The 20890-nt window shown below is 57.0% G+C and overlaps 2 protein-coding genes across 3 annotated transcripts; both read right to left on the bottom strand.

The window, feature by feature from the left end:
- Nucleotides 1–1987: 1987 nt before the first annotated feature.
- MRPL28 (mitochondrial ribosomal protein L28) lies at nt 1988–9525 on the bottom strand. Of its 2 annotated transcripts, none has more exons than XM_084817970.1 (5): nt 8500–8846; nt 7849–8001; nt 7420–7554; nt 2834–2920; nt 1988–2457 (listed from the first exon to the last, which is right to left on the bottom strand). In XM_084817970.1, exons 1-5 carry the CDS (start codon nt 8791–8793, stop codon nt 2362–2364), a joined length of 765 nt encoding a protein of 254 aa, XP_084674096.1. In that variant the 5' UTR covers nt 8794–8846; the 3' UTR covers nt 1988–2361. The 2 variants fall into 2 exon arrangements, with proteins under 2 accessions (XP_084674096.1, XP_084674097.1); XM_084817971.1 differs by lacking the exon at nt 8500–8846 and adding an exon at nt 9053–9525 and having other exon boundaries at nt 2045–2457.
- PGAP6 (post-GPI attachment to proteins 6) lies at nt 9375–20839 on the bottom strand. The gene is made up of 13 exons (XM_084817954.1): nt 20637–20839; nt 18598–18775; nt 18215–18422; nt 17817–17950; nt 17410–17663; nt 16814–17136; nt 16594–16687; nt 16257–16380; nt 15834–15970; nt 12534–12712; nt 11942–12088; nt 11189–11305; nt 9375–10658 (listed from the first exon to the last, which is right to left on the bottom strand). Exons 1-13 carry the CDS (start codon nt 20755–20757, stop codon nt 10362–10364), a joined length of 2313 nt encoding a protein of 770 aa, XP_084674080.1. The 5' UTR covers nt 20758–20839; the 3' UTR covers nt 9375–10361.
- Nucleotides 20840–20890: the final 51 nt, after the last annotated feature.

The following is a 20890-nucleotide window of genomic DNA, read 5'->3' on the forward strand; positions in this document are numbered from 1 at the left end:
GCAGCCACTGCTCTGCACCAGTCCCAGCCCAGCAAAGCCACATCAGGGCCGCCTACCTCACCCTGGAGGGTCCACCCCAAAGCCCACAGCCCCCTTGGTGGCCCCAGGAGCCTCTTGGCAAAGAATGGGATGTGCCAGCCCCGGAGCACCCACAGCTGGCAAGTGTACAGTGAGCTCCTCACCAGCCACAGGTCAGCGATGCTCCGGCAGGCCCAGGCCAACCCTGACAGGCAGTGGCTCTCCAGCTCTTGGGCAGAGGCCCTGCTGCTCTGACCAGAGGCAGGAGCTGTGACCCAAGGGGCATCCAGAGCGCCAGTGCTTGGCCCCAGAGCAACTGCCGCACACCCTCCGGCCTGTGGAGAAGCAGCTGAGGGGAACTCGGGTGACAATTGTGGGCAGCTGCAGCAAGGCTGTGCCAAGAGAAGTGGCTGAGGGAGGCCTCTCCATGGGACGGAGGGAGCTGCTCCCCAAGGAGGTCCAGAGAACCCCGGGACAAGTGATGGCGCAGCAAAAGGACAGGGCAGCAGTGCTGGAGAACGTACAGACAAGGGTGGCGAAGATGATCTGGGGATCTGAGCACTTCCTCTGGGAGAACATTCCAAAGGTTGCAGGGGGGAGGAGCTATGTAGGGGGACCGCGACAAAAGGAGGCTAGGGGAGGGCAGGCAATTATTTCTCACACCACCAAAGCTCAGGTCATCTAATGAAACCGACTAGCAGTGGGCTCCAAAGAAAAGGCAGCATTTTCTCATGTGATGTCAAATACAGGAACTGAATGGGACGGGGCGTTGTGATGGCCGCTTCCCATAGCTACAACGCCTGAAAAGTCTTGGCTATTAGCCAGCAATAACAGTCCAGACTGACTCTCACTTTCAGATGTTAATATACCTGTGATCATTAGATGCTGGAGACAAAAGCCCAGGGCCCCTGGAGAGTGAAGTGCGGGAAACGTTCCGCACGCTTCCTCCCAGTAATGCCTACAGCAGATCAGAAGGGTATCATCCTTGTAGTGCACGGGGGGGGCCACCCCCGAAAGGGTTGGCTGAGGCGAGGCGTGAACTCGGGGCTTCCTGCCTTGAGCGCCACACACCATTCGCCATCACACCTCCGTCTGGCTAAGCAAGGCCGTTCTTATGTTCACAACCGAGAGACCATTGGGAGATGTGGCCCCTCCAGCGTAACGCGAGGCTCAACATTAGGCACAGGAAGCAGTCGCCTGCATGCAAGAAATGCTGCTACTTCTGCGTGAACATACAACCACTGCGCTGTCCGCCTTAGTGGCCGTGTCGTGCTACTGTCCTGGTGGATGCAGGAGCCCTTGGCCCAGCTGCTGCTTCCTCGCTTGCCTGTGCATGGGGCCCCTCTGAAGTGGCTGGTTCCCAAAGTGGGGCCCTGCAGAACTCTCCTCCTCAGGCCAGAGCGACACAGGACATCCAGGGGCCCAGCAGCCACCTTTGCCTTAACTGGGCTAGAAGGCCCTGCCAGTTTCTGCCTGAGGCAGGAAGCAAGGACAGTGGGATGCAGAGGTCTGAGCAGCTGCCACAGCCGCCCTCCCAGCAGACCAAAAGGAAGGAAGGCTGGGCCGGGCCAGGAAAGCCAGCCAGCCAACTCCTAACACTCAAGCTTTTGCGCCTTGATCTTTTGACTCAAGCTTGGGAACGGGCAACTGTGCTGTTTCAGTAATAATTCACAGGCTCGTTATTCTTTTCTTTGCTGTTACGCTTTGGACCGTACTACCATCCTCTTGCCCAAACGCAAACTCACCTTGGGCAAGTGGACAGTTCACTGTGCTCCTGCCTGCAAGAGAGGCTACTTAGCTCATTTTGTACTCTGCTATCTGGCTGGAAGAGGGCCCCGCAGGAAACAGGATGCCCTGGGACTTCAAGAAGCCACAGCTCGCACCCCAGAACTCTCCAGAGCCTGGTGTTAGCAGAAAAACCCTGGCGGCGACTCAGCTGGCCCAGCCCCCAGGCTCACACGCAAGGGATCAAGGCAGATGGGAAAGCTGCAGGTGCCATCTCAGCAGTCACAGCTAGGAAAACCTGGCAAGCCACAGCGAGGTGAAGGCAGCCTCCTCTTTATTGGCACTGTGCAAAAGCATCCTGAACAGAGATAGCAATGCAGGTCAAGATGGCTGCTCCCTCCCCCAAGTCCAGACGTTGGCTGACATCTCTTGTCACTCTCACCCAGAAGACACAGCAGGCGACCCCTTCCTCTGCCTCACATAACAGGCCTTGGGCAGCTTCCACACGTGCTACAGTTCTGGATCCAGCCCTAGCAGAGGAAGTCCCATCCCGTCACCTGTTGAATGCAAGTCCAAAGAGAACGAGCGGTGCACAAGACCCTAGCGGGCTGTGGCTTGTTAGAACTTCTGCTCTTCAGCCAATTCGGAAAGTTTCTGTTCTTGGAGCTGCTGCACCAGCTCTTCCACGTAGACTTTGAACAGGGGAACGGGGTCCTGACACACACACAGAGCGGGGAAGAGAATGGGTTACACAGAGCAGCCCAGCAGCCCGTCACAGAAACCGGCAGCACCTTATTGGAGAGGCGGAATGAGCAGAGGGGCCAGCCCAGCCTCTGGTCTGACTGAGAAGTCCTGCTGGCATCTTGCCTAATGTCCCAAGGGGGCAAATTCAGCTGGGGGAACGTGGCTAGACGACACGCACGCTTCTGGGCAGAGAGCCCCTGTTACTTTGCACAACCTTGCCAGGAGCAGTGCTGCTGCAGATAGATGGTCCAAAGGCAAGAGTGTGCCGGGACTAGCCCCCCCAACCCAAAAGGCACCTGGAGGGGCCACCCGGATCACCCTGCAAGGAACCCAATCCTAGACACACCTTCTTCTCCAGGAGCCGCTGCTTTTCCATAGCTTCTTCCAAACTCAGCCCAACCCATTCGGCCTCGTCCTCGGGGATCACAAACTCCTGCAAGCAAAGTAAATGTGCATTATAGCACTCGGCATGAAGACCCACAGGGAGGCAGCAAAAATAACAATGCAGGAAGCCGCCATACATCACGCCAGGCTCTTGGTCTATCTACCCCACTATTTCCACTGACTGGCATCAGCTCTCTATGGTTGCAGACAAGAAACAGAGTTCTGCAGCCCAACCTAGACAAGCTGCCAGGGACTGAACCCGGGACCTTCAGCCTGCAAAACAGAGACCCTTAAGCTCAACCGCCACGGCACTTCTCACAATGCCCGTGGATTCTGCACTACTCCCGGGGTGAGGAGAGAAGAACAAGTCTTCTAGTGTTGGGCTTCTCCAGGACAGAGAAACTGTCTGTTCTAGTTCCTCTAGCCATGTGCCTTTCATCTGCACCACAAGTCCGGACAACAAAGTTTTAGGGAGTGGGAGATACAGAGCACAGCCAGGCTCGTCTGAACACCCCCCCCCCATAAGCCCATGAGCTGGTCCAAGACTGCAAAAGCTTTTGCAAGCCACCTGCAGCCCTTATTGTCATTACAACAAAGGCTGCTCGTAGCAATCACAAGTCATGATGCGACGCGGCTTATAGACAAATGCATGAGCCACGATGACAACCCACCCAAGGTGGCCTCGCTGGGATGCAGCAGAGACAACCGCAAGAGTATCACACATACATACATGTATTTATTATATTTATTTATATCCCACCTTTTTCCCAATACTGGGACTCAAGGCGGCCTTACAACGTTAAAACTGCTACAATTAAAACCTATGAATAGAAATATAAATACAACTGTACAGAAGTTAAAAATGTAATTAAATCATCAATATTAAGATTGTAAAAATATTAAAACATTAAAAGACAACCACCATAACAAAAATAGTATCCATACGTCACATTTTCACAGGTTCAGACTAGTTATCCCCAAAGGCCTGCTGGAACAAAAAAGTTTTTGCATGCCTACGAAACAAATCAAGGAGGGTGCCATTCTTGCCTCCCTGGGAAGGAAGTTCCAGAGCCTTGGGGCAGCCACCGAGAAGGCCCTCTCCAGCGTTCCCACCAGGCGTGCCTGTGATGATGGCGGGATGGCGAGAAGGGCTTCCCCTGAAGATCTCAGGGCACAAGTAGGCTCATAGGGGAGAATACGGTCTTTCAGATAACCTGGACCCGAGCCATATAGGGCTTTCTAGGACATAACCAGCACTTTGAATTGTGCCCAGAAACAGACTGGGAGCCAGTGAAGCTGAGTTGTATGCTCCCTGTAACCAGCCCCAGTTTGCAGTCTGGCCGCAGCTCTTTGAACCAGCTGAAGTTTCCAAACAGTCTTCTGAGGCAGCCCCACGTAGAGTGCGTTACAGTAATCCAAACAGGATGTAACTAAGGCATGTGTCACTGTGGCCAAGTCAGACATCTCAAGGAACGGGCGCAGCTGGCACACTAGCTTTTAACTGTGCAAACGCACTCCTGGCCACCGCTGAAACCTGGGCATCCAGGCTCAGGGCTGAATCCAGAAGTACACCCAAGCTGCGAACCTGTGTCTTCAGGGGGAGTGTAACCCCATCTAGCACAAGCTGTATCCCTATTCCCTGATCTACCTTTCAACTGAACAGGAGCACCTCTGTCTTGTCTGGATTAAGCTTCAATTTGTTTGCCCTCATCCAGTCCATTACTGCCAACAGACACCGGGTCAGCACCCCAACAGCTTCCTTGGAATTAGATGAAAAGGAAAAGTAGAGTTGGGTGTCATCAGCGTACTGGTGACACCAAACCCTAAAACCCCGGACAACCTCCCCCAGTGGTTTCATGTATATGTTAAATAGCATGGGGGACAAAACAGAATCCTGAGGGACCCCACAAGCCAATGGCCAGGGAATCGAATAGGAGTCCCCCAGCACCACCTTCTGGGTCCGCCCCTCCAAGAAGGAATGGAGCCACTGTAAAACAGTGCCTCCAAGTCCTCCCTAGAAGGATACCATGGTTGATGGTATCAAAAGCTGCTAAGAGGTCCAGCAGAACCAACAGGGACACACTCCCCCTGTCTAGTTCCCAGTGTAGGTCATCCACCAAGGCAAACAAAGCTGTTTCTGTCGCATAACCAGGTCTGAAGCCAGATTGAAATGGATCTAGATATTCTGTCTCATCCAGGAATCTCTGGAGTTGGGAGGCCACCATGCGCTCCAATATCTTGCCCAGAAATGGAACATTGGAGACTGGCCGATAATTATCCAATACAGTGGGGTTCAGGGAGGGCTTTTTTAACAAAGGTCTCGCCACCGCCTCCTTCAAGCAGGCTGGAACTCTGCCTTGCCTAAGGGAGGCATTAACCACTTCCCTTACCCACTCGGCCAGTCCACCTCTGGCTGCTTTTATGAGCCAGGAAGGGCAAGGATCTAGAACACACGTGGTGGCTCTCATCTCTCCAAGGATCCTGTCCACATCCTCAGGCTGTACAAATTGAAAAGTATCCAACAACACTGGACAAGTAGGGGCCAAAGTTACATCCCCTGGGTCTGTAGCAACCATAGTGTCCAAGTCAGAGCGCACCTGAGCGATCTTGTCTGCAAAGTGCTAAGCACACCTATTTCTGGTGTCGGCGCGCCCAGTACAACCGGGCTTGTTCACAGCAGGCTGTCGAGGGGTTTAAATTAGGCTAGCGTGTAAAAGACCCCATACCACTTGAAACAGCTCCGCTGGATGGCTCTTTGCAGACGCAATAGTGGCAGAAAGAAATATTTTCTTTGCTGCCCATATTACCACAGAGTAGGCCTTCAAATAGGTTCTAGCCTGTGTTCGATTCACTCCGAGTTTTCTGCCAATGTCGCTCCAGTTGTCTTCTCACTCGTTTCATCACTGCCAGGGTGCTAGTGCGGCTCCACTTCGTGACAGAGCGATTGTGTCCACGGCCTTGGTCATTTCTCCATTCCAGAGATCGGCCAGGGCTTTGACAGAATCACCTGCCGAGGCAACAGGAAAATCCCCAAGAGCCGTCAGGAAACCATTTGGATCCATCAGCCTCCTGGGGTGGACCATCTTAATCAGCCCTTCACCCCTGCAAAGGTTCTGAGTGCCAGCAAGTCTAAACCCCACCGGGTAGTGATCTGTCCGTGACAATGGAACTATGGAGAGTTCCTCCACTCTTAGATCACTATCACCCCATCCAGCACAGAAAACGAGGTCCAGAGTGTGCCCAGCAGCATGGCTGGGGACAGATACCTTCTGGGACAGACCCATGGTTGTTATGGCGGACATGAAGTCCTGAACCGCTCCCGACAGGGTAGCCTCAGCATGGATGTTGAAATCCCCCAGCACAACAGGCCAAGGGGTAACTTCACAGTTTTACCACATGTTCAAGTGTTCAAAGCGCTGCACGTATGCTAGTTAGCGAGAATCCCTGCGACACCGTAAGACATGAGTGCACAACCCACAGCCTACAAGCAGCACCCCAAGGCCTGAACTGCATTCCCAGAAAACCACACTATCAAATTCCCCCTGACCCTGTTTTCCTGCCAGTTTACCAGTTTACTTTGCTGCTGCCTGCAATGGTTAACCCCCTCCCCACCAGCGATTTTCTTCCCCCTGTCTGGCTGACCCTCACCGCTGTTAATTTTACAATGGCTACCCCCACAGCAGTATCCTTCTGAGAAGACGCTCTAGCACCACTCTCAGTGGGTTTCTGGCAGATGCTCTGGCAGAAGGCTCTATGGCAAAGAACCTCCGAGTACAGATGCCAGAACGTCTTCCGGCAAACGCTTTCACGGACGGGTTTGGGGAACTCTATACTGCCCTGCCCTGAAAAGGCTACTTTAAAAAACAAGTTTAACTTGCTATGGGCAATGAAATTCTTGAGTGGACCTCAAGTGGGATTTCTGGGATGAGGGCAAGGTTAAGGACTCCCCACCCCTGCAGTGGTCCTGAGCCTGTCCCCACCCTTCAAGTGTGCACAGATGTACACGTGCAGATACGCATGTGTGCTCCCTATAAAAGGGTGTGACATCCAGCGCTATTATTATTCCCAAGGTGCAGATGGAGACTGAGGCTGAGAGACAGCAGCAGGCCTACAGCCAACCAGTGAATTCACAGCAGAGGTGACATTTGAACTCTTTGACTTCAAGGTGGCAGGATTAGAACTAACAGGTAGAAATTACTGGGAAGTTTTAGGGGAAAATTCTAAAAGAAAGAGCTACTCAGCAGTGGAACAGAGTACCTCAGAAGATGGTGGGTTCACCTTTGTTTGAGAAGTTTGAGCAGAGGCTCGACAGCCATTTGCCAGGAATGCTGCAGTAGCATCCTACGCTGAGCAGGGAGACTAGAGGACTGCCAAGATCCCTTCCAACTCTAAAATCTGATGGCTTCCCAATTAACAGATCAGGCTTCTCCTCACTACAACACACCAGCTCCTCAGGCCAGATAACAAAGCAAGACTAGAAACAGTCCCGCAGCACCTCCGTAGGAAGACCACCACCACTACCACCTCTGGGCAACGGGAGATACTTGCCTTGTATTTGTCGTAAATGGCCTCTCTCTTTGCTGGGTCATCTGGATGGAGAGCAGGGTCCCAACGTGCAAGCCTTAAAAGCATAGTGCGCTTCAGGTCCATGCCCAGTTTAGAGCACAGCTCAGCCTTTGGGGTCTGTGGGATCAGAAAAAGAGACAACAGAACAGACACGCTGTGATTTCTATCAAGTAGCTCTAGCAAGACCAGAACCACACAAAGCAGAAGCGGGCAGAAGAATTCTAGGATGCAGCCCACAGGCTGGTTCACATCACACTGTGTAAGATCCTCCTCCTCCCCCAAGTATGCTCCAGAGGGTGCCCAGAGCTGCGTCAAATACAGAGCTTAGAAAGAGGATGGAACAAGCCCTGTTCAATTGCCTTCATGGGTCCAGTGGGGAAGAGGAGCTCCCCCCACCGAGCTTGTGCTTACCTTTAAGATGTAGAAGTCAAAGCCATAGGCTGCGTCGATCTGGTCCAGCGTCCTCATGGTGACGGTGATTGTGAGCTTCTTATCGAGGATCTCACTGTAGAGCTCTCGATAGAAGAGTTGTGGTTTCCAGGTCTTCTTCACCCGGGCCGAAAGCTTAAGACACAAGGAAGAAACAATGGAGCCAAGAGCCAGCCTTCCCTGCCCCAGGCAGGCAGGCAGAGCATCCCCTGCCCAGCAGTAAAGATTGCACAGGGCAAGGGCAAGGGCAGGCCACCCTGCATCCTCCAGGTATTGTGAACAGCAAGCTTTGGCCATGCTGCCTAGGGCTCACAGGAGCCGTAATTCAAAACATTTATTAAGTCCAGAATTTGTTTCCTTTAAATGTTTTAATACGGTGTGTTCTGCCATTTTATCTTTGTAGTTCACCACTCCGAAATATTTTGATGTGGCGCGATATATAAATATTGTAAATAAATGAAACATTGGGGGGGTGTTCCAGGCTGCCTCCTTCTGGCCCTTCCAGGGCCGCTGCGAATGGAGGCAGCCTCGGCCGGGGGCCTGGAGCCGCCGAGCTCCGTGCCACTTCCCACACGGGCGGCCGCGGCGGCCCTGCAGGGGGCTTGGGGCGCTAGTCCTCGCGCCGCCGCGCACCTTGTCTCCATGGGCGTAGCGGAACCCAGTCACGAGGCCCTCGCCGCCCCACAGGCCCTGCTGGCTCTCGGGCGGGCGGTAGGGGGTCACGGGCACGTCCTGGAGGCGCAGGCGCTGCCCAGTGGCGGGGTCGCGCGCGTACTTGGCGCCGTGGGGCCTCCAGTGCACGGCGGGCGGCGCGGCGGCCTCGTCCTCCCGCAGGGCGCGCAGATAATGTGCCGGCAGCCGCGCCAGCAGGCCGCGCGCCAGCTTCCGCGCCCCCCACAGCCGCGGGGGGACCTTGTGCAGCGGCATCACCGGCGCGCCTTCCAAAGTACCACGGGGTCGGGCCTGCACGACCCGGAAGCAAAGCGAGGGCAGCGCGGCTCCCCCCCCCCCCCGCACGCTCTCATTGGCTCCCAGGCGGCCATGGGCAGGGCCTAGGTAGAGCAACCCCTCGGTGCCCGGATGCAGAGCCCCGCCACTACGCCGTTGCTATGGTGGCGGAGGCGCGGGCAGAGGCCTGCGCCGATTGGCCCGTCTTCCGGCTGCGACGGAACGTGCCGGTCCTCACCGGAAGACAGCGTAGCGAAGCTGGGAGTTGTAGTCCAATCCGTCTTGGGGAGGCGTCTTCGGAAGGCCGGCCCCTCGTTTTCTGGGCCCGTCTGCCAAGGGCGGAGGCAGCGCCGGGCCTCTCCTCTAGCCTCGGCCCCCTGGGCGGCGTTCCCGGGGAGAGGCGGCGGGCTCGCGCCCCCGGCTCCCCACTTCCCGCGGCGGCAGCTCCAGCCGCGCCGCGCCCGGGCCCCCGCATTCGAGCCGCCCGCCCCCCTCCTCGGACGCAGCCGCGCGGCCTCCCGGCGCTGGCGCCCTCGGCCAGGAAAGACGCGGGAGGCGAGCGAAGGTCGCACACGGTTTATTTCGAGACACGGGGAGCTCCGTCCGGTGGAGCTGCGCAAAGGCCGACACGAAGAAACACGGAATCGCGAAACCGCCGCGGCAGAAGCTCTTCCGGAGGCAGCGGGCGCCCGTCCGCCCGCTTCCGTGCTCAAGGCGGAGCGCCCTTTGCCTCTGGGAGAGGCCGCCTCGAAGCCAGGGCGGAGCGCTTCCACCCGCGGAAGCCGCTGCCCAGGGTTGAGCTGCTCGGGCCTCCTGCCCGCCTGCCGGGAACAAGGGCTGCTGGGGCACCGGGAATCCTGCCCAGTGCTGGCTCAGCGTGGCTCCCCAAAAGCCCACGGGGCCAACTCCAACGGGGAGGCTGTGCTGGAAAGGGCACACAGCTCCAGCCTGGCTGGTGCCTCCCTCGCCCGGGGTCAAAGCCAGCCCCCCAGCAAGTCCATGTGCACGGCCCCAACGGCACCGGAATGGCCATGGCGCCCCCTCTGGCCCTTCTCGCTCTTAGGTTAGCAGATGGGGGCTGCCAAGACCTCCACACCGGCCTTATTTTGTAGGATCAATCGTCACCCCGCAAAGCCCCAAGTAGGGCTCAACTTGAGTTGCCATCCTCCCTCCCTCCTTCCCGGCCAGCAGTTCCCTGGACTGCAGAATCACCTCTTTGCAGATTATTAAAACACTTCTTGACTCCTCCTGTCCAACATGGTGATGGCAAGCATGGGGCTTCCCAAGGCCTGGAAACCCCACGGGCTCCATTCTAGGACAGGGCTCCGTGTCAGACCCACCTCATTAGAGGATGGTCTCCTCTCAGCAGGATGAAAACTAGCGAGCCTCCTGTGGTTGGCTCAGCGCCTGGCTTTTCATCCTGCGTGACACTTTTCTGCAGGGCCTTCTTCCTGACCAATCAGGTGGCACCGGGAAGTGTAGCTGGTGCTCTGGCACACAAGCCAGGGGGGGAGGCCTGGAGGCGGGGCCCCTCCCCAGCCAGCCAGCTAGGTCACTGCATAGAGCTCTTCCCGGTCATTCTTGCAGATCTGGTAGCGGGACAGCAGCTCGCGAGACCAGGCCCATGGCTTCTTGTGCTTGTCTCCTGGCGGGAGGAGGAAGACCACACTGGTGGCAACCAGGATGTGCCAGATGCTGTGCGTGTAGTAGTAATTCTCAGCCGTTTCCATGAAAGCATACACCATGATGGCCACGAGAGCCAGGCTGATCCCAGGGAAGAGGAAGAAGGCCCAGCGCTTCCACGAGGGGGGGTAGCAATGGTGCCGGTTCACACCACGATGCACCTGCAGGAGGAAGTTGGGGTTACTGGCCACCCCAGCCAGAAGGATAGCCAATGCTCCTGCAGGGCATGCTCTTGGGCTCCAACCATTCAGTCAAGAACACCAGAACCAGACTGCAAAGTTCCCAGGGAAGTCAGCTGGGCCAAGCTGGTTGTTATGCCTCCTGTTAATGGGTCCCTAATTATATTTTTAAACCAGCCACATTGCAAAGGTCGTAGCTTAGTCCAAAGCCCCTGCTTTGCACGCAGAAGGTCCCGGGTTCAATCCCTGGCCTCTCCAGCTAGGGCTGGGAAAGAAGACCCCTGTCTGGAACCCTGGAGAGACGATACCAGTCAGTGCAGACAATAAACTGAGTTAGGTGGACCATATGAGGCAGCTTCCCATGTTCCTGTGATGGGTTACAATCTTTAAAAATAAAAATGTAAATCTACGTGTGCTGCAATGTCACTGCACCCTGAGCCGGAACTGCTCAAGCCCTCCTTGCTGGGTGCTCTCCAAGGGCCCATGAAGCAAGATGGCGCCCAGCCACTTACCCATGCTGTGGTCATGATGATGAGGGCAACCAGGCAGGGCCCCATCATGTTCCAGACCCCTCTACGATCCAGGTGCAGCGAAAGAGCAATGAAGAGGGTCCCCAGCACACACAGGACCTGTAGAGGATGAGGCAGTACAGGAAGCCTCAGAGCTGCATTCAGTGGGCTCACGAGAACCGCGGCAGGTGGATGCAGAGAGCAGCCTTGGCAGAGACAGAGGCTCCAGTGCCCAAGCCCCCCTGGACTTGCTAGCCCCCCGTTCCCACTCAAGCATGCTTGGGCCAGCCCACACACCTTCCCTTGGGAGACTGAACCACAATACTGGTCTTTCGAGCCTGTCAACCAGCCTGCAGGAAGCTCAACAAAAGCTTCCTTGAGCAGTGGAGGAACTGCAGCTGGGTCAGACCTGCAACTTGCTCAAGGGCTCGCAGCAAGATCTCCTTAGCCCAAGCCCAGCTCACAATCTACCTGGAATGCTGGAATGATACACCAGCCAGTTCCACTATGCAAGGCCGGGAAGGGCTGCCGTGGGCACAGCTGACTTGCATCTGATTTGTTTTTGTAAGCGCTGTTTGGGCACAAGACTGAGACTCAAAACTGCCCTCCTCCAACCCCAACATGTTTATCCTGGTTTGAAGGGGGCTTATTGCAAATTGCAAGATAGTTAACAGGTCTCTCCCACACAGAGACATGCCCCCCTGCAACCCTTGTACTGTTTCCTGGCTTCCCCCATAGCAGCTACCCCAAACGCACATATTTCAGGATCTTCTTAACTCGAGCCATGCACAAAATGGTCACCCAGATGGAGACGACCGAGCCCAGGAAGTCACAGAACTGCACTGTGTCGTAGTCCATGATGCACAGCACAACGACTCCGGGCTGGTCACAGGCATGGTAGAACTACAGCCAGGGATGGGGAGAAAAGGAGAATTGTCAGCCTGCAAGCCTTCTGTTCACAGCCAAGCCAGCAAGGGCAGCTTTTCTGCACCTACAGGAGCTTGGTGTGACAAGGCCCTCTTGGCCACCTTGCCCTGAAGCGGTTGTGTACCTGGATGCCCAGCTGGGCCACAGAGGCACCAGCCACCATCCAGCAGCTGTCAAGAGTGGCTCCATGTTCTTCAGCAGGCGAAACCCCCTGCATCTGGGTCAAGAAGCCCACTCTCTCAGCACTGTAGAAGAGCTGCCCTTATTCCTGCTACATTGCCAGGAAGGAGGGGAAAGGCGGGCATTTCTTTGCCTGCCATTACAGAGAAGGGACTGCACAGTCCCTCCCATCTCCCAAAAGGCAGCAGGCTTCTGACACAGCACGTGCCCCGCTGAAGAGGAAGTGTAAGCAAGGACCTACAGTGGAGAAGAACATGGTGAAGGTGTAAACAGAGGCCTCAACCAGATGGTAGCGATACAGGGCGACAGCAACGGCAGGCAGGAAGAACAGGTTGCTGAGCGTGAGCAAGAGCGTGGCCAGCGTCTGGGTGCCAACAGACTGGCCTTTGGTCCCATCGGTGCAGCTCCAGCCACTCCAACCTGCCAAGTAGGGAAGAGAGAGAAGGGGTGACATGCCAGGAGCGTCACAGCATCACAAGTGCCCATGTGAGAGCCAAGTATACCAAGGTAGCCTTTGCCCCAGGAGCGAGGTGGGGCATCCCACCCAGGGATACAGTCTTGGGTGGGACAGCATCCTCAGGGCTGCCAATGGGCTATGCTTCTCCTATTATGCTTTTGGAGAAGGCTGTAAGGCCAGGGAGGGCGACCCCTGTAATCTCTACGGGCTCCATCCCCTTCCCAGGAGACCTGTGCAATTGGGTAACGAGGGGCAGAGTGGCCATTCTGCTGATGGAGCAACCACCCCACTGCCCAGCAGCCTTCCTACCAAACTTGGCAGAGGTGGTCTCCTGGTGAGCACTTCCCCTTGCAGGGTGGTGGACCGATTCAGCTGGTCCAGTCCCAGAGACTCAAGGATGCCTCAATGCCATCAGGAACGTTCCACCTGATGGGGCCCGTCTCTCACTGTGGAACAGGCCATTAGCATGATTGCTCCCAGGTGTCCTCTCCCACAACATTGAGCCTGGTTAACTCTCTGGCATACTGGGGGTTTGGGGGCACTGAACCCAGCTGGGAGATCACCAGAATACAAATGGTGCAAGTCTCAGAAGAGCTCATTGGGCCTACTTTGTGGCAGCAATGGCACAGAGACCATACTTCGCCACCACCGTCACATCTTTGGCAAATTGTCATGCGGAGCTTTTCCAAGCCAGCTAGGGGTGTGTTACAACCAGACCCTGTAAGGGATGTATCAGAACCCTCGGAGGCCTTCTGTGACAAAGTTGCAAGACATCTAGTGTGGTGGCTGGCAGGGGAGGGGATCACTCATAACTACTCATCCCAGAGTGCAGGACACGGAAGAACGGGCTGAAGTGACAGGAAGCCAGATTCCGGCTGAACATCAGGAAAAACTTCCTGTTAGAGCAATACGACAATGGGACCAATTCCCGAGGGAGGCGGTGGGCTCTCCCACACTGGAGACGTTCAAGAGGAGGCTGGACAGCCATCTGTCAGGGATGCTCTGACTTGGATTCCTGCACTGAGCAGAGGGTTGGACTCGATGGCCTTGTAGGGTTTGGATGACCCTTCCAACCCTACTATTCTATGATTCTATACTTTGACCTTGATGCCGTTGTGGGGGCATTTCCTACGGAGGCATCCAGCCCACCAGCTTGGCTGGGATCGGTTGCAGCCCAAAGATGTCGACGAGATGCTTGGTCTGGCCAACGACTTGCACATTCATCCCCTGCCCATCTTGGGAGAGCGGCTGTGTGGGCCCAGGAGGCAATTCATGCCTCCCTGGGAGAGGGAGCAGGCCTCCTGCCTTGAGGGGAGCCATTGTGCGGTTTTTCCTTAAAACTCCCTCTCTGGACCCAGACGATTTTAACTATGACCACCCAGTCACAAATACCCCGTTTGGGGGCAAGGTGATTGAGAGGGTGGTGGCGGTTCAACTGCAGTCACTCTCAGATGAAGTGGATAATTTAGACCTATTTCAATCCAGTTTCAGGCCAGTTTTGGCACGAGACAGCCTTAGCTGCCCTAATTAATGGATGACCTCTGTTGGGAGAGAGACTGGGGCAATGTGACCCTATTAATTTTCCTTGATCCCTCAACAGCTTTGGATGCCACAGACTATGGTATTCCTCTGGCCTGGCTCTGTCAGTTGGGAGTGGGAGGCACAGTGATAAGAAGGTTCCACTCCTACCTGCAGGATTGGTTTCAGAAGGCAGCATTGGGAGATTCTGGCTTGAATCCCTGGTAGTTGTATTATGGGGTCTCATAGGGTTCTGTCTATCCCTTGTGCTCCCTTAATATTTATAAGAAGCTGCTGGATGAGGTTATCCTGGGACTTGGAGTGAGGTGCCAACAGTCTGTTTAGGATACACAGCTCAACTTCTTGCAGTCATCTGAATCAGATGAAACTGTGGAGTTACTGGACTGGTGTCACTCACGCACCAGGTGACTTCAGTGGCTTGGACTCTTCAGCTGGTTTGGCAGCTGTGGGCATTTCTGGACAGGGATAATTTGGCCACGTTGATTCAGGCTCTGCTAACTTCCAGGCTGGATTGCTACAATGTGCTATTAGTGGGGCTGCCCTTGAAGATGACTCGTACAGAATACAGCTGCCAGAGTCTTGACTACTTCAGCCAGGTGTGTGCATATAGCACCAATTCTGAAAGGGCTTCATTGGGTGGCTGTTCGCTTCTGGACCCAATTCAAGATGCTGGTACCTAAAGAGCTTGGGGCCCAAATACCTGAAGGAACACTTCTTCCCTGTGCCAACTTGCCTGTGCTCCAAGATCTTCCGCTGAGGCCCGTCTCCAAGTGTCTCCCTCATTAGACGTCCATTATTCATTCACTAGGGAGGGGGCTTTCCCAGCACTGACACCACAGTTATGAAATGCCCTCCCCAAAGAGGCTTATGTGGCACCTAAGCTGCAACCTTTTCAGCAGCAGGCAAAAATATTTTTATTTGCCCAGGCATTTTAATCTGCTGCTTTGAAGGATTTTATCCTTCACACTGTTGCACTCCTGTCCTGCTTGTGGGTTTCCCTGGGCAGCTGGCTGGCCATTGTGTGAACAGAATGCTGGACTAGATGGACCCTTGGTATGATCCAGCAGGGCTCTTCTTATGTTCTTATCTGCTGTTTGATTGGGGTTACTTGTCTCATGTTCTATATGATACTACTATTAATTTTTGTTGCGCACTGCCCTGAGATCCAAATAGGATGAAAGACGGTAGTATATAGATGTTTTAACAAAACGTAATAAAATAAGGAGGCTTAATCCATGTGCCAGGTATCAGCCAAATGCCTTCCAACTTCAGGGGAGGGTGCATACAGACATTCTCCCGAGACACTGTGATGGGCCAGGGGGAGGGGGGCGGCGGGGGGAGAGAAGCAAGTTCCCCAGCCTATCTGGACTGTGAAAATTGGTAGAGGGAAATGGGGACTGGGGTGGGGTGGGTCAGCTTAGGCAGGATAGCACTTCCTGGGAAAGTAGTTGGAAGGGGGAGTTCATGGGGAAAGATAAGAGGCATCTGGAGTTATAATACTGCCCTGTAGCAAGTTGGCCCAAAACCTCTCAGAGAAGCTCTCACCAGCCTTGCAGCTGCACCCGGCATAGAGATAGCCCTGGCGTCTCATGAGACTGCACTGTCCGTATGTCCCACAGTCATCGAAGCAAGGGCTGAGGTAGGCAAGGACGGCCACCTGGGCTTTGGCTTTCTCACATTCCCTGTAGTGAGAGAGAGAGAGACTGAAGGAACAAACGCTGTGCAACAAGAGTGTCCCAAGGAAGCAGACCTCGATGCTGCTAGAAGCTATTTCAAACCATCCAGGCACCAAGTAAAGACAGCTGGAGAGACAGTGGCCAAGTGCGAAGGATCAGCTCTTCCAGAGCAAGCAGGGCAAAGCACCACATGAGAGGGGCCTTGGAGCCCCTGCTCTTAGGGTTTTTGCCCTCTGCTGTGGAGACCTGGCCCAGTGCACGTGACAGGTGGCATTAGAGTCATGGGACTCACCCCAGGTTCTTTGGGCAGATGAGCTGCAGGGACAGGAACCAGTTGCCGGATTCTGGGTATGGGACAACGAGCGACGCTTCCATGGAGGACATGCTCACGTTCAGCAAATAACCTTGGGAGAATGCTGTGGGGCAAGGAAGGGGTGAAAGGGGCTACCATGCGTTCCCCAGGCCAATTAGAGCCCAGAGCAGCCGCAGGAAGACTTGCTCTCCCATCCATCCATCCTCTGGCATACTCAACAGAGCCCCACACAGCCCTGGGACTCGAGGGGGGGGGTTATAAGGAAGGGGAGCTCTGGCGCCCCAGCGCCATGCAAGGGAGCTACTGTACCACATACCTGTCCTGCAGCCCCACGAGGCATTTGGGGAGAGCACAGGGGAGGCAGCGCTCAAGCAGGCCCTGACGGCGGCGTTCTCAAGGCCTAGCGAGGTCTGCAAGGACAAAGCCAGCCCACTCCCTGAATCCTGGCCCAAGGCAAGGCTGCAAGCAACTGCCCAAGCAGGCCGGCTGCAGCCCTCCACAGGCCTCCCGCAGGGGCTCCCAGGCTCCCATCGTACCTTGTTCAGCACCAGACTCAGCACCAAGGTCCCCCCACTGTCCATGCCTGAGTTCAGGTTGAGGAGGAGTAGGGTGGGGGAACCCGCCTGGACAGGCACATTGGGCCCATCAAGGACCCGAAACTGCACAGACACAACATCCAGGTCCTCACGGATGACCAGCTGGCTGCGCAGGCACGAGCTTCCTTGGCCAGAGGCGTTGTGTGCACTGGTGCCAGCCATCAGTGTGGCACTGGTCTTGCCTTGCGGTGGCACCAAGTCCTGGCTCCGGTTCAGGCTCTGGTAGAAGCGCAGGAAGGAGCCAGCACCCCCTGGCTTGCAGACTGCAGGGGAAGCACAAGTTGCAACACTAGCAAAGGGCACTGGGAGAGGAATGCTGCAGCGCAGGAGGACCAGTGCCAGCCGCCACGGCAGCTACGGCAAACAAGCCAGCAAGGAGCAGAAGCACAAGCAGCCTGCCCAGTGTCCAGAGGCTGTGTGCTGGAGGGATTATGAGGGGCCAGCCCACCAGTGCCCTTGGCTCCTGCTCCCTCAACAGGGGTCAGCACCCCCCATCCCCCCGCGGGCCCTGCCAAGCACCCAAAGGTGGTGCGCACCTGTGAAGGAGGCCGTCATCTCAAAAGACACGCTGGGGCCATGGAGGCTCTCCACCATGACCTGCAGCCACTTCTCCCACGGCGGCGAGGCAAGGAGCAGGCTGCAGGCCCCAGTGCAGTTGAGTACCTTCTGGGAGGACGGACGCAGCATGGCGGAGCCCAGCGTGACACGCACAGCACAGCCTGTCGAAGCATTCACCGTGCAGCTCCCCAGCTCCAAGCGTAGCACAGCGCTGTGCGCAGGCACAAAGACCCTGCAGGGGGGGAGGCAGGGCGCATCTGAGAGGCCAACCTGCAGGGCAGGCGTGCGGAATCGGTGCCCTGCTCAGGCCAGTCCTCGCTGTACTGAGGGTGAGTCCCCCAGGCCCCCCTCAGCTGCACCCTGGCTCGCTCGCGCAGTGACTCACTTGGCATGAAGCGGCCTAGTCGGCCAGGCGACCGTCTGCCACGTGGGCACGTTCGGCTCGAGGACCACCACGTCAACTACACGCAGCACGAACATGTCAGGCTGGAAAAGGTAGGTGCACGGTGCGGAGAACCCCTGCAGGCCAGGCAGGGACAGAACACTCAGGCTGCGCCCTCTGAAGGCAGGCCGTGTTGCTATCTCGGCTTGCGAGAAACGCAGCTTGGGGCGTCTGCCCTCCCAGGTGCCCACACCAAACACCGTGTCAAGGGCACAGAAGGGAGAGTCAGGCCTGGATCCAGCTGGAGACGTGCTTTCCCCACACCTGCCTGACACTCCCACCCGAAAGAGTCCAGAGGGGCTGCCTCCCCCTCCCCTCCACCACACGCTGTCCACGCTCACCTTCACTGCAATCTTGCCTGTGGCCTCAGGCAAGTGGGCAGTAATGAACCAGTCACCTGCAGCAGGGCTGGTCAGATTGACAAAGGTGCTGTTCTGCAAAGCAGTTGCCAGAGTCAGAGTCTGATTGTAGGAGAGGCGTACACTTGTGTTCGCGGGAAACTGGGTGCCCAGTGGATTGATGACAGGGGGTGCCCCATAGCGGATGTGGCTGGAAGACAGCAGAAACATACAGTGGGTCAAAGGCCCCTGCTGCCATCAAGGGCCTCCCCAGCTCAGCAGACTGGCACTGTCTTCCTCTGGCATGTGGGATCCAAGCCAAGAAGCAGCCCCCACGCTGGCATTCCCGAGGGGGGCAAAGTGGAGTGAAGCCGGGAGATACGCACATGGTGACCTGGGTGTTGCCACACTCGGGGCCTCTTCCCCTGGAAGCCTGCAGGAGCCAGCGCAGCAGGATGGCATCCTCCGGCACACGGAAGCGGAAGATTTTGGCATTTCCATACCAGCTGTAAGAGGAGAGCTTCTGGGAGCTCTGGGAGAAATACTCGGAGACAAAGGTCAGATCTAGGAGGAGGAGAAGAGCCTGTCAGGGGGGTTCCAGACAGTGAGTTGAGCCCACTTGCGTTGTTCATTTTCAACCCTTTTCCGTTCTGAGAGCCACCTTCTTCCGCTTAGCAAGAGGCTGGAAAAAGAGCCGGGGGGGGGGGGGGGAGGCAGCACCAGACATGCCTCTGCAGGGGAGGGCAGGACAGTGCCAGCAGCTCTCTGAAGACACAGGCTCCCCCCACCCCCGCCATCGCAGTAACACCGAGCTTCTCCACTCGGCTGTGTACTTTGGCACAAGCCGTCACACGGACTGGCATTTCCAGAAAGGGTTGAGCTGACAAACCCACAGGCTTGGCCTTCACAAGCAGGATGTGACCGCTGCTTGTTTGCTGAGCACACACCACCCCAGTAGCTTGCAAACAGCAGCCACGGACACGAGCTCTCCAAGCGGCCAGACAAGTCCCCTGGGTCAAGATGTCACGCAGAACCAATACAAACCACCCCCCGGCTGAGCCCAACCACCGTTGCCATCCTCGGGGACACAGAACAAGCCCTGAGGTCAAGATGGTGCCCGAGGCAAACGTGGTGGTGGTGCTGGGGAGCCACAGAAAGGGTTCCCCACCAGGCAAAGAACCAGCTCTGTGGCCAAGGCCGAGCACTTCCACATCAGCGCTCTTGGCTAGTGGAGCTGGTGATGGCCTTCTGCACCGGGGGGAGGAAGCAGCAGGAAGAGAAGTTCACCTCCACACACACGGAGAGAACGCCTGAAGGCTGGCCGGCCCAGGCCTGGATGGGAGCCTGCCTGACCGGCTCGGCTGCAAAGCACGCCTCTGCCTGCTTTGGTCAAAGGGCAGATGAGGAAGCCGAGGCAGCCCTCCCTCTCCTTGCCCCGGGGCCCCCAGAGCCCATCACAAAGGCAAGCTGGCCAGCGAGACAGAAGGGCAGGCAAGACAGAGTGACAGAAGGGTGCTTGGGTGCTGCACCCTCCCCTCCCACAGGCTTACGTCAAGCAGTCTCCGCCACAGGGATGGCAACGAGAAAGCCGCCCGGCAGCAGCTCTTTTTCACTGGCAGCCTCTCCCCTCCCCTAGGCAGGAAACAGCCTTCCCTCTGACTTGGCTACTGGCCATTTCCCCAAGCATGGGAGCCACAGGCCCCAATCCCGGCCTGCCCAGCAGTGCCAGAAGCAAACCTGATGGGGAACCTCAGGCCAGGGCTCAAGGCAGTGAGCCAAGATCCTTCTGTTGACCAGCTGCAGGGCAGCCACGCAAGCCCACACTCTCCTCACCACGGGGACGAGACACCCGTGCTGCTGTCTGGAGCGTGCGCGGCGAGGAGACAGCAACCAACTTTGTGGCCTGCCCTAGAGTTCCCTGGGAGCCTGCGCAAAACAGCTCCCCACATGGCTGAATTGGACTCCCCGTGCCCCCTCGGGAGGGCAGAGTGAGCAAGGAGGTTGCCTGCCTGCCTTGTCCACCAAGCTCCAGTCCAAACCATAGCAGCCTGTGCCACCTGCCCCAGGCACGCAGGCTGAGGCTCAGCAAGTCTCCCAGGGCAGAGAAGGGATGTGAAGCGGAGGAGCAGTCCTGCCAATGCCGCGGGGGGGGCGGGGGGCACAAGGCATGGCCCTGGTGACAGACCCCCAGCCGTCCCTTGCTAAATCCCTCGCACCTCCGGGGCCAAAAGGGCCCAGTGGGAGGCCCTAGCGGGGGGGGGGGGGGCTCAGAAGCGGCGCGGCTCTGAGCGTGTGCGGAGCGGCTTCTGCTCATCCCGGCGCTCTAGACCGAAGTCCAGCAGGGGCAACATCCTGCGCGTGGCCGGGCAAAAGCCGGCAGAGCGGCCGTGGCGCTGGCGACCCCAGGTAGCTGGGGGGGGCTCACCGTCGGGGCCGGCGCTGCTCGGCTTGTCCTGCACGGAGCGCGGCGGCGGCCGGGCAAGGGCGGCGGCCAGGAGGAAGGCGAGCAGGAGCCGGGGGCGGCCGCCGAGCGCGGCCCGAGCCATCGCGGCGTCAGGAGCCGGCCGCCTCGCCTACGCGGGAGCCGCCATTGCGGCCGCCTCTGCCCCGCTCGCTCTCGGCTGAGGCGAGGCTGGACCGGCCCGGGGCGCCGACGTCACGGAGGGAGGGCCGGCAGGG

The sequence above is a fragment of the Heloderma suspectum genome, chromosome 12 (assembly GCF_057233095.1).
Source record: "Heloderma suspectum isolate Gila_16-S chromosome 12, 16-S_ref, whole genome shotgun sequence".
In the NCBI taxonomy this organism is placed as follows: Eukaryota; Metazoa; Chordata; class Lepidosauria; order Squamata; family Helodermatidae; genus Heloderma; species Heloderma suspectum.

Coding starts and splice junctions, on each gene's coding strand:
- MRPL28 (XM_084817970.1), bottom strand. CDS start 8,793: ATGCCGCTGCACAAGGTCCCCCCGCGGCTGTGGGGGGCGCGGAAGCTG. Junction 7,555..7,848: donor TTGACTTCTACATCTTAAAG/GTAAGCACAAGC, acceptor CTGATCCCACAG/ACCCCAAAGGCTGAGCTGTG. Junction 2,921..7,419: donor CCATTTACGACAAATACAAG/GCAAGTATCTCC, acceptor CTTTGCTTGCAG/GAGTTTGTGATCCCCGAGGA.
- PGAP6 (XM_084817954.1), bottom strand. CDS start 20,757: ATGGCTCGGGCCGCGCTCGGCGGCCGCCCCCGGCTCCTGCTCGCCTTC. Junction 18,776..20,636: donor GAGCAGCGCCGGCCCCGACG/GTGAGCCCCCCC, acceptor TCCTCCTCCTAG/ATCTGACCTTTGTCTCCGAG. Junction 10,659..11,188: donor TCATCATGACCACAGCATGG/GTAAGTGGCTGG, acceptor TTCCTCCTGCAG/GTGCATCGTGGTGTGAACCG.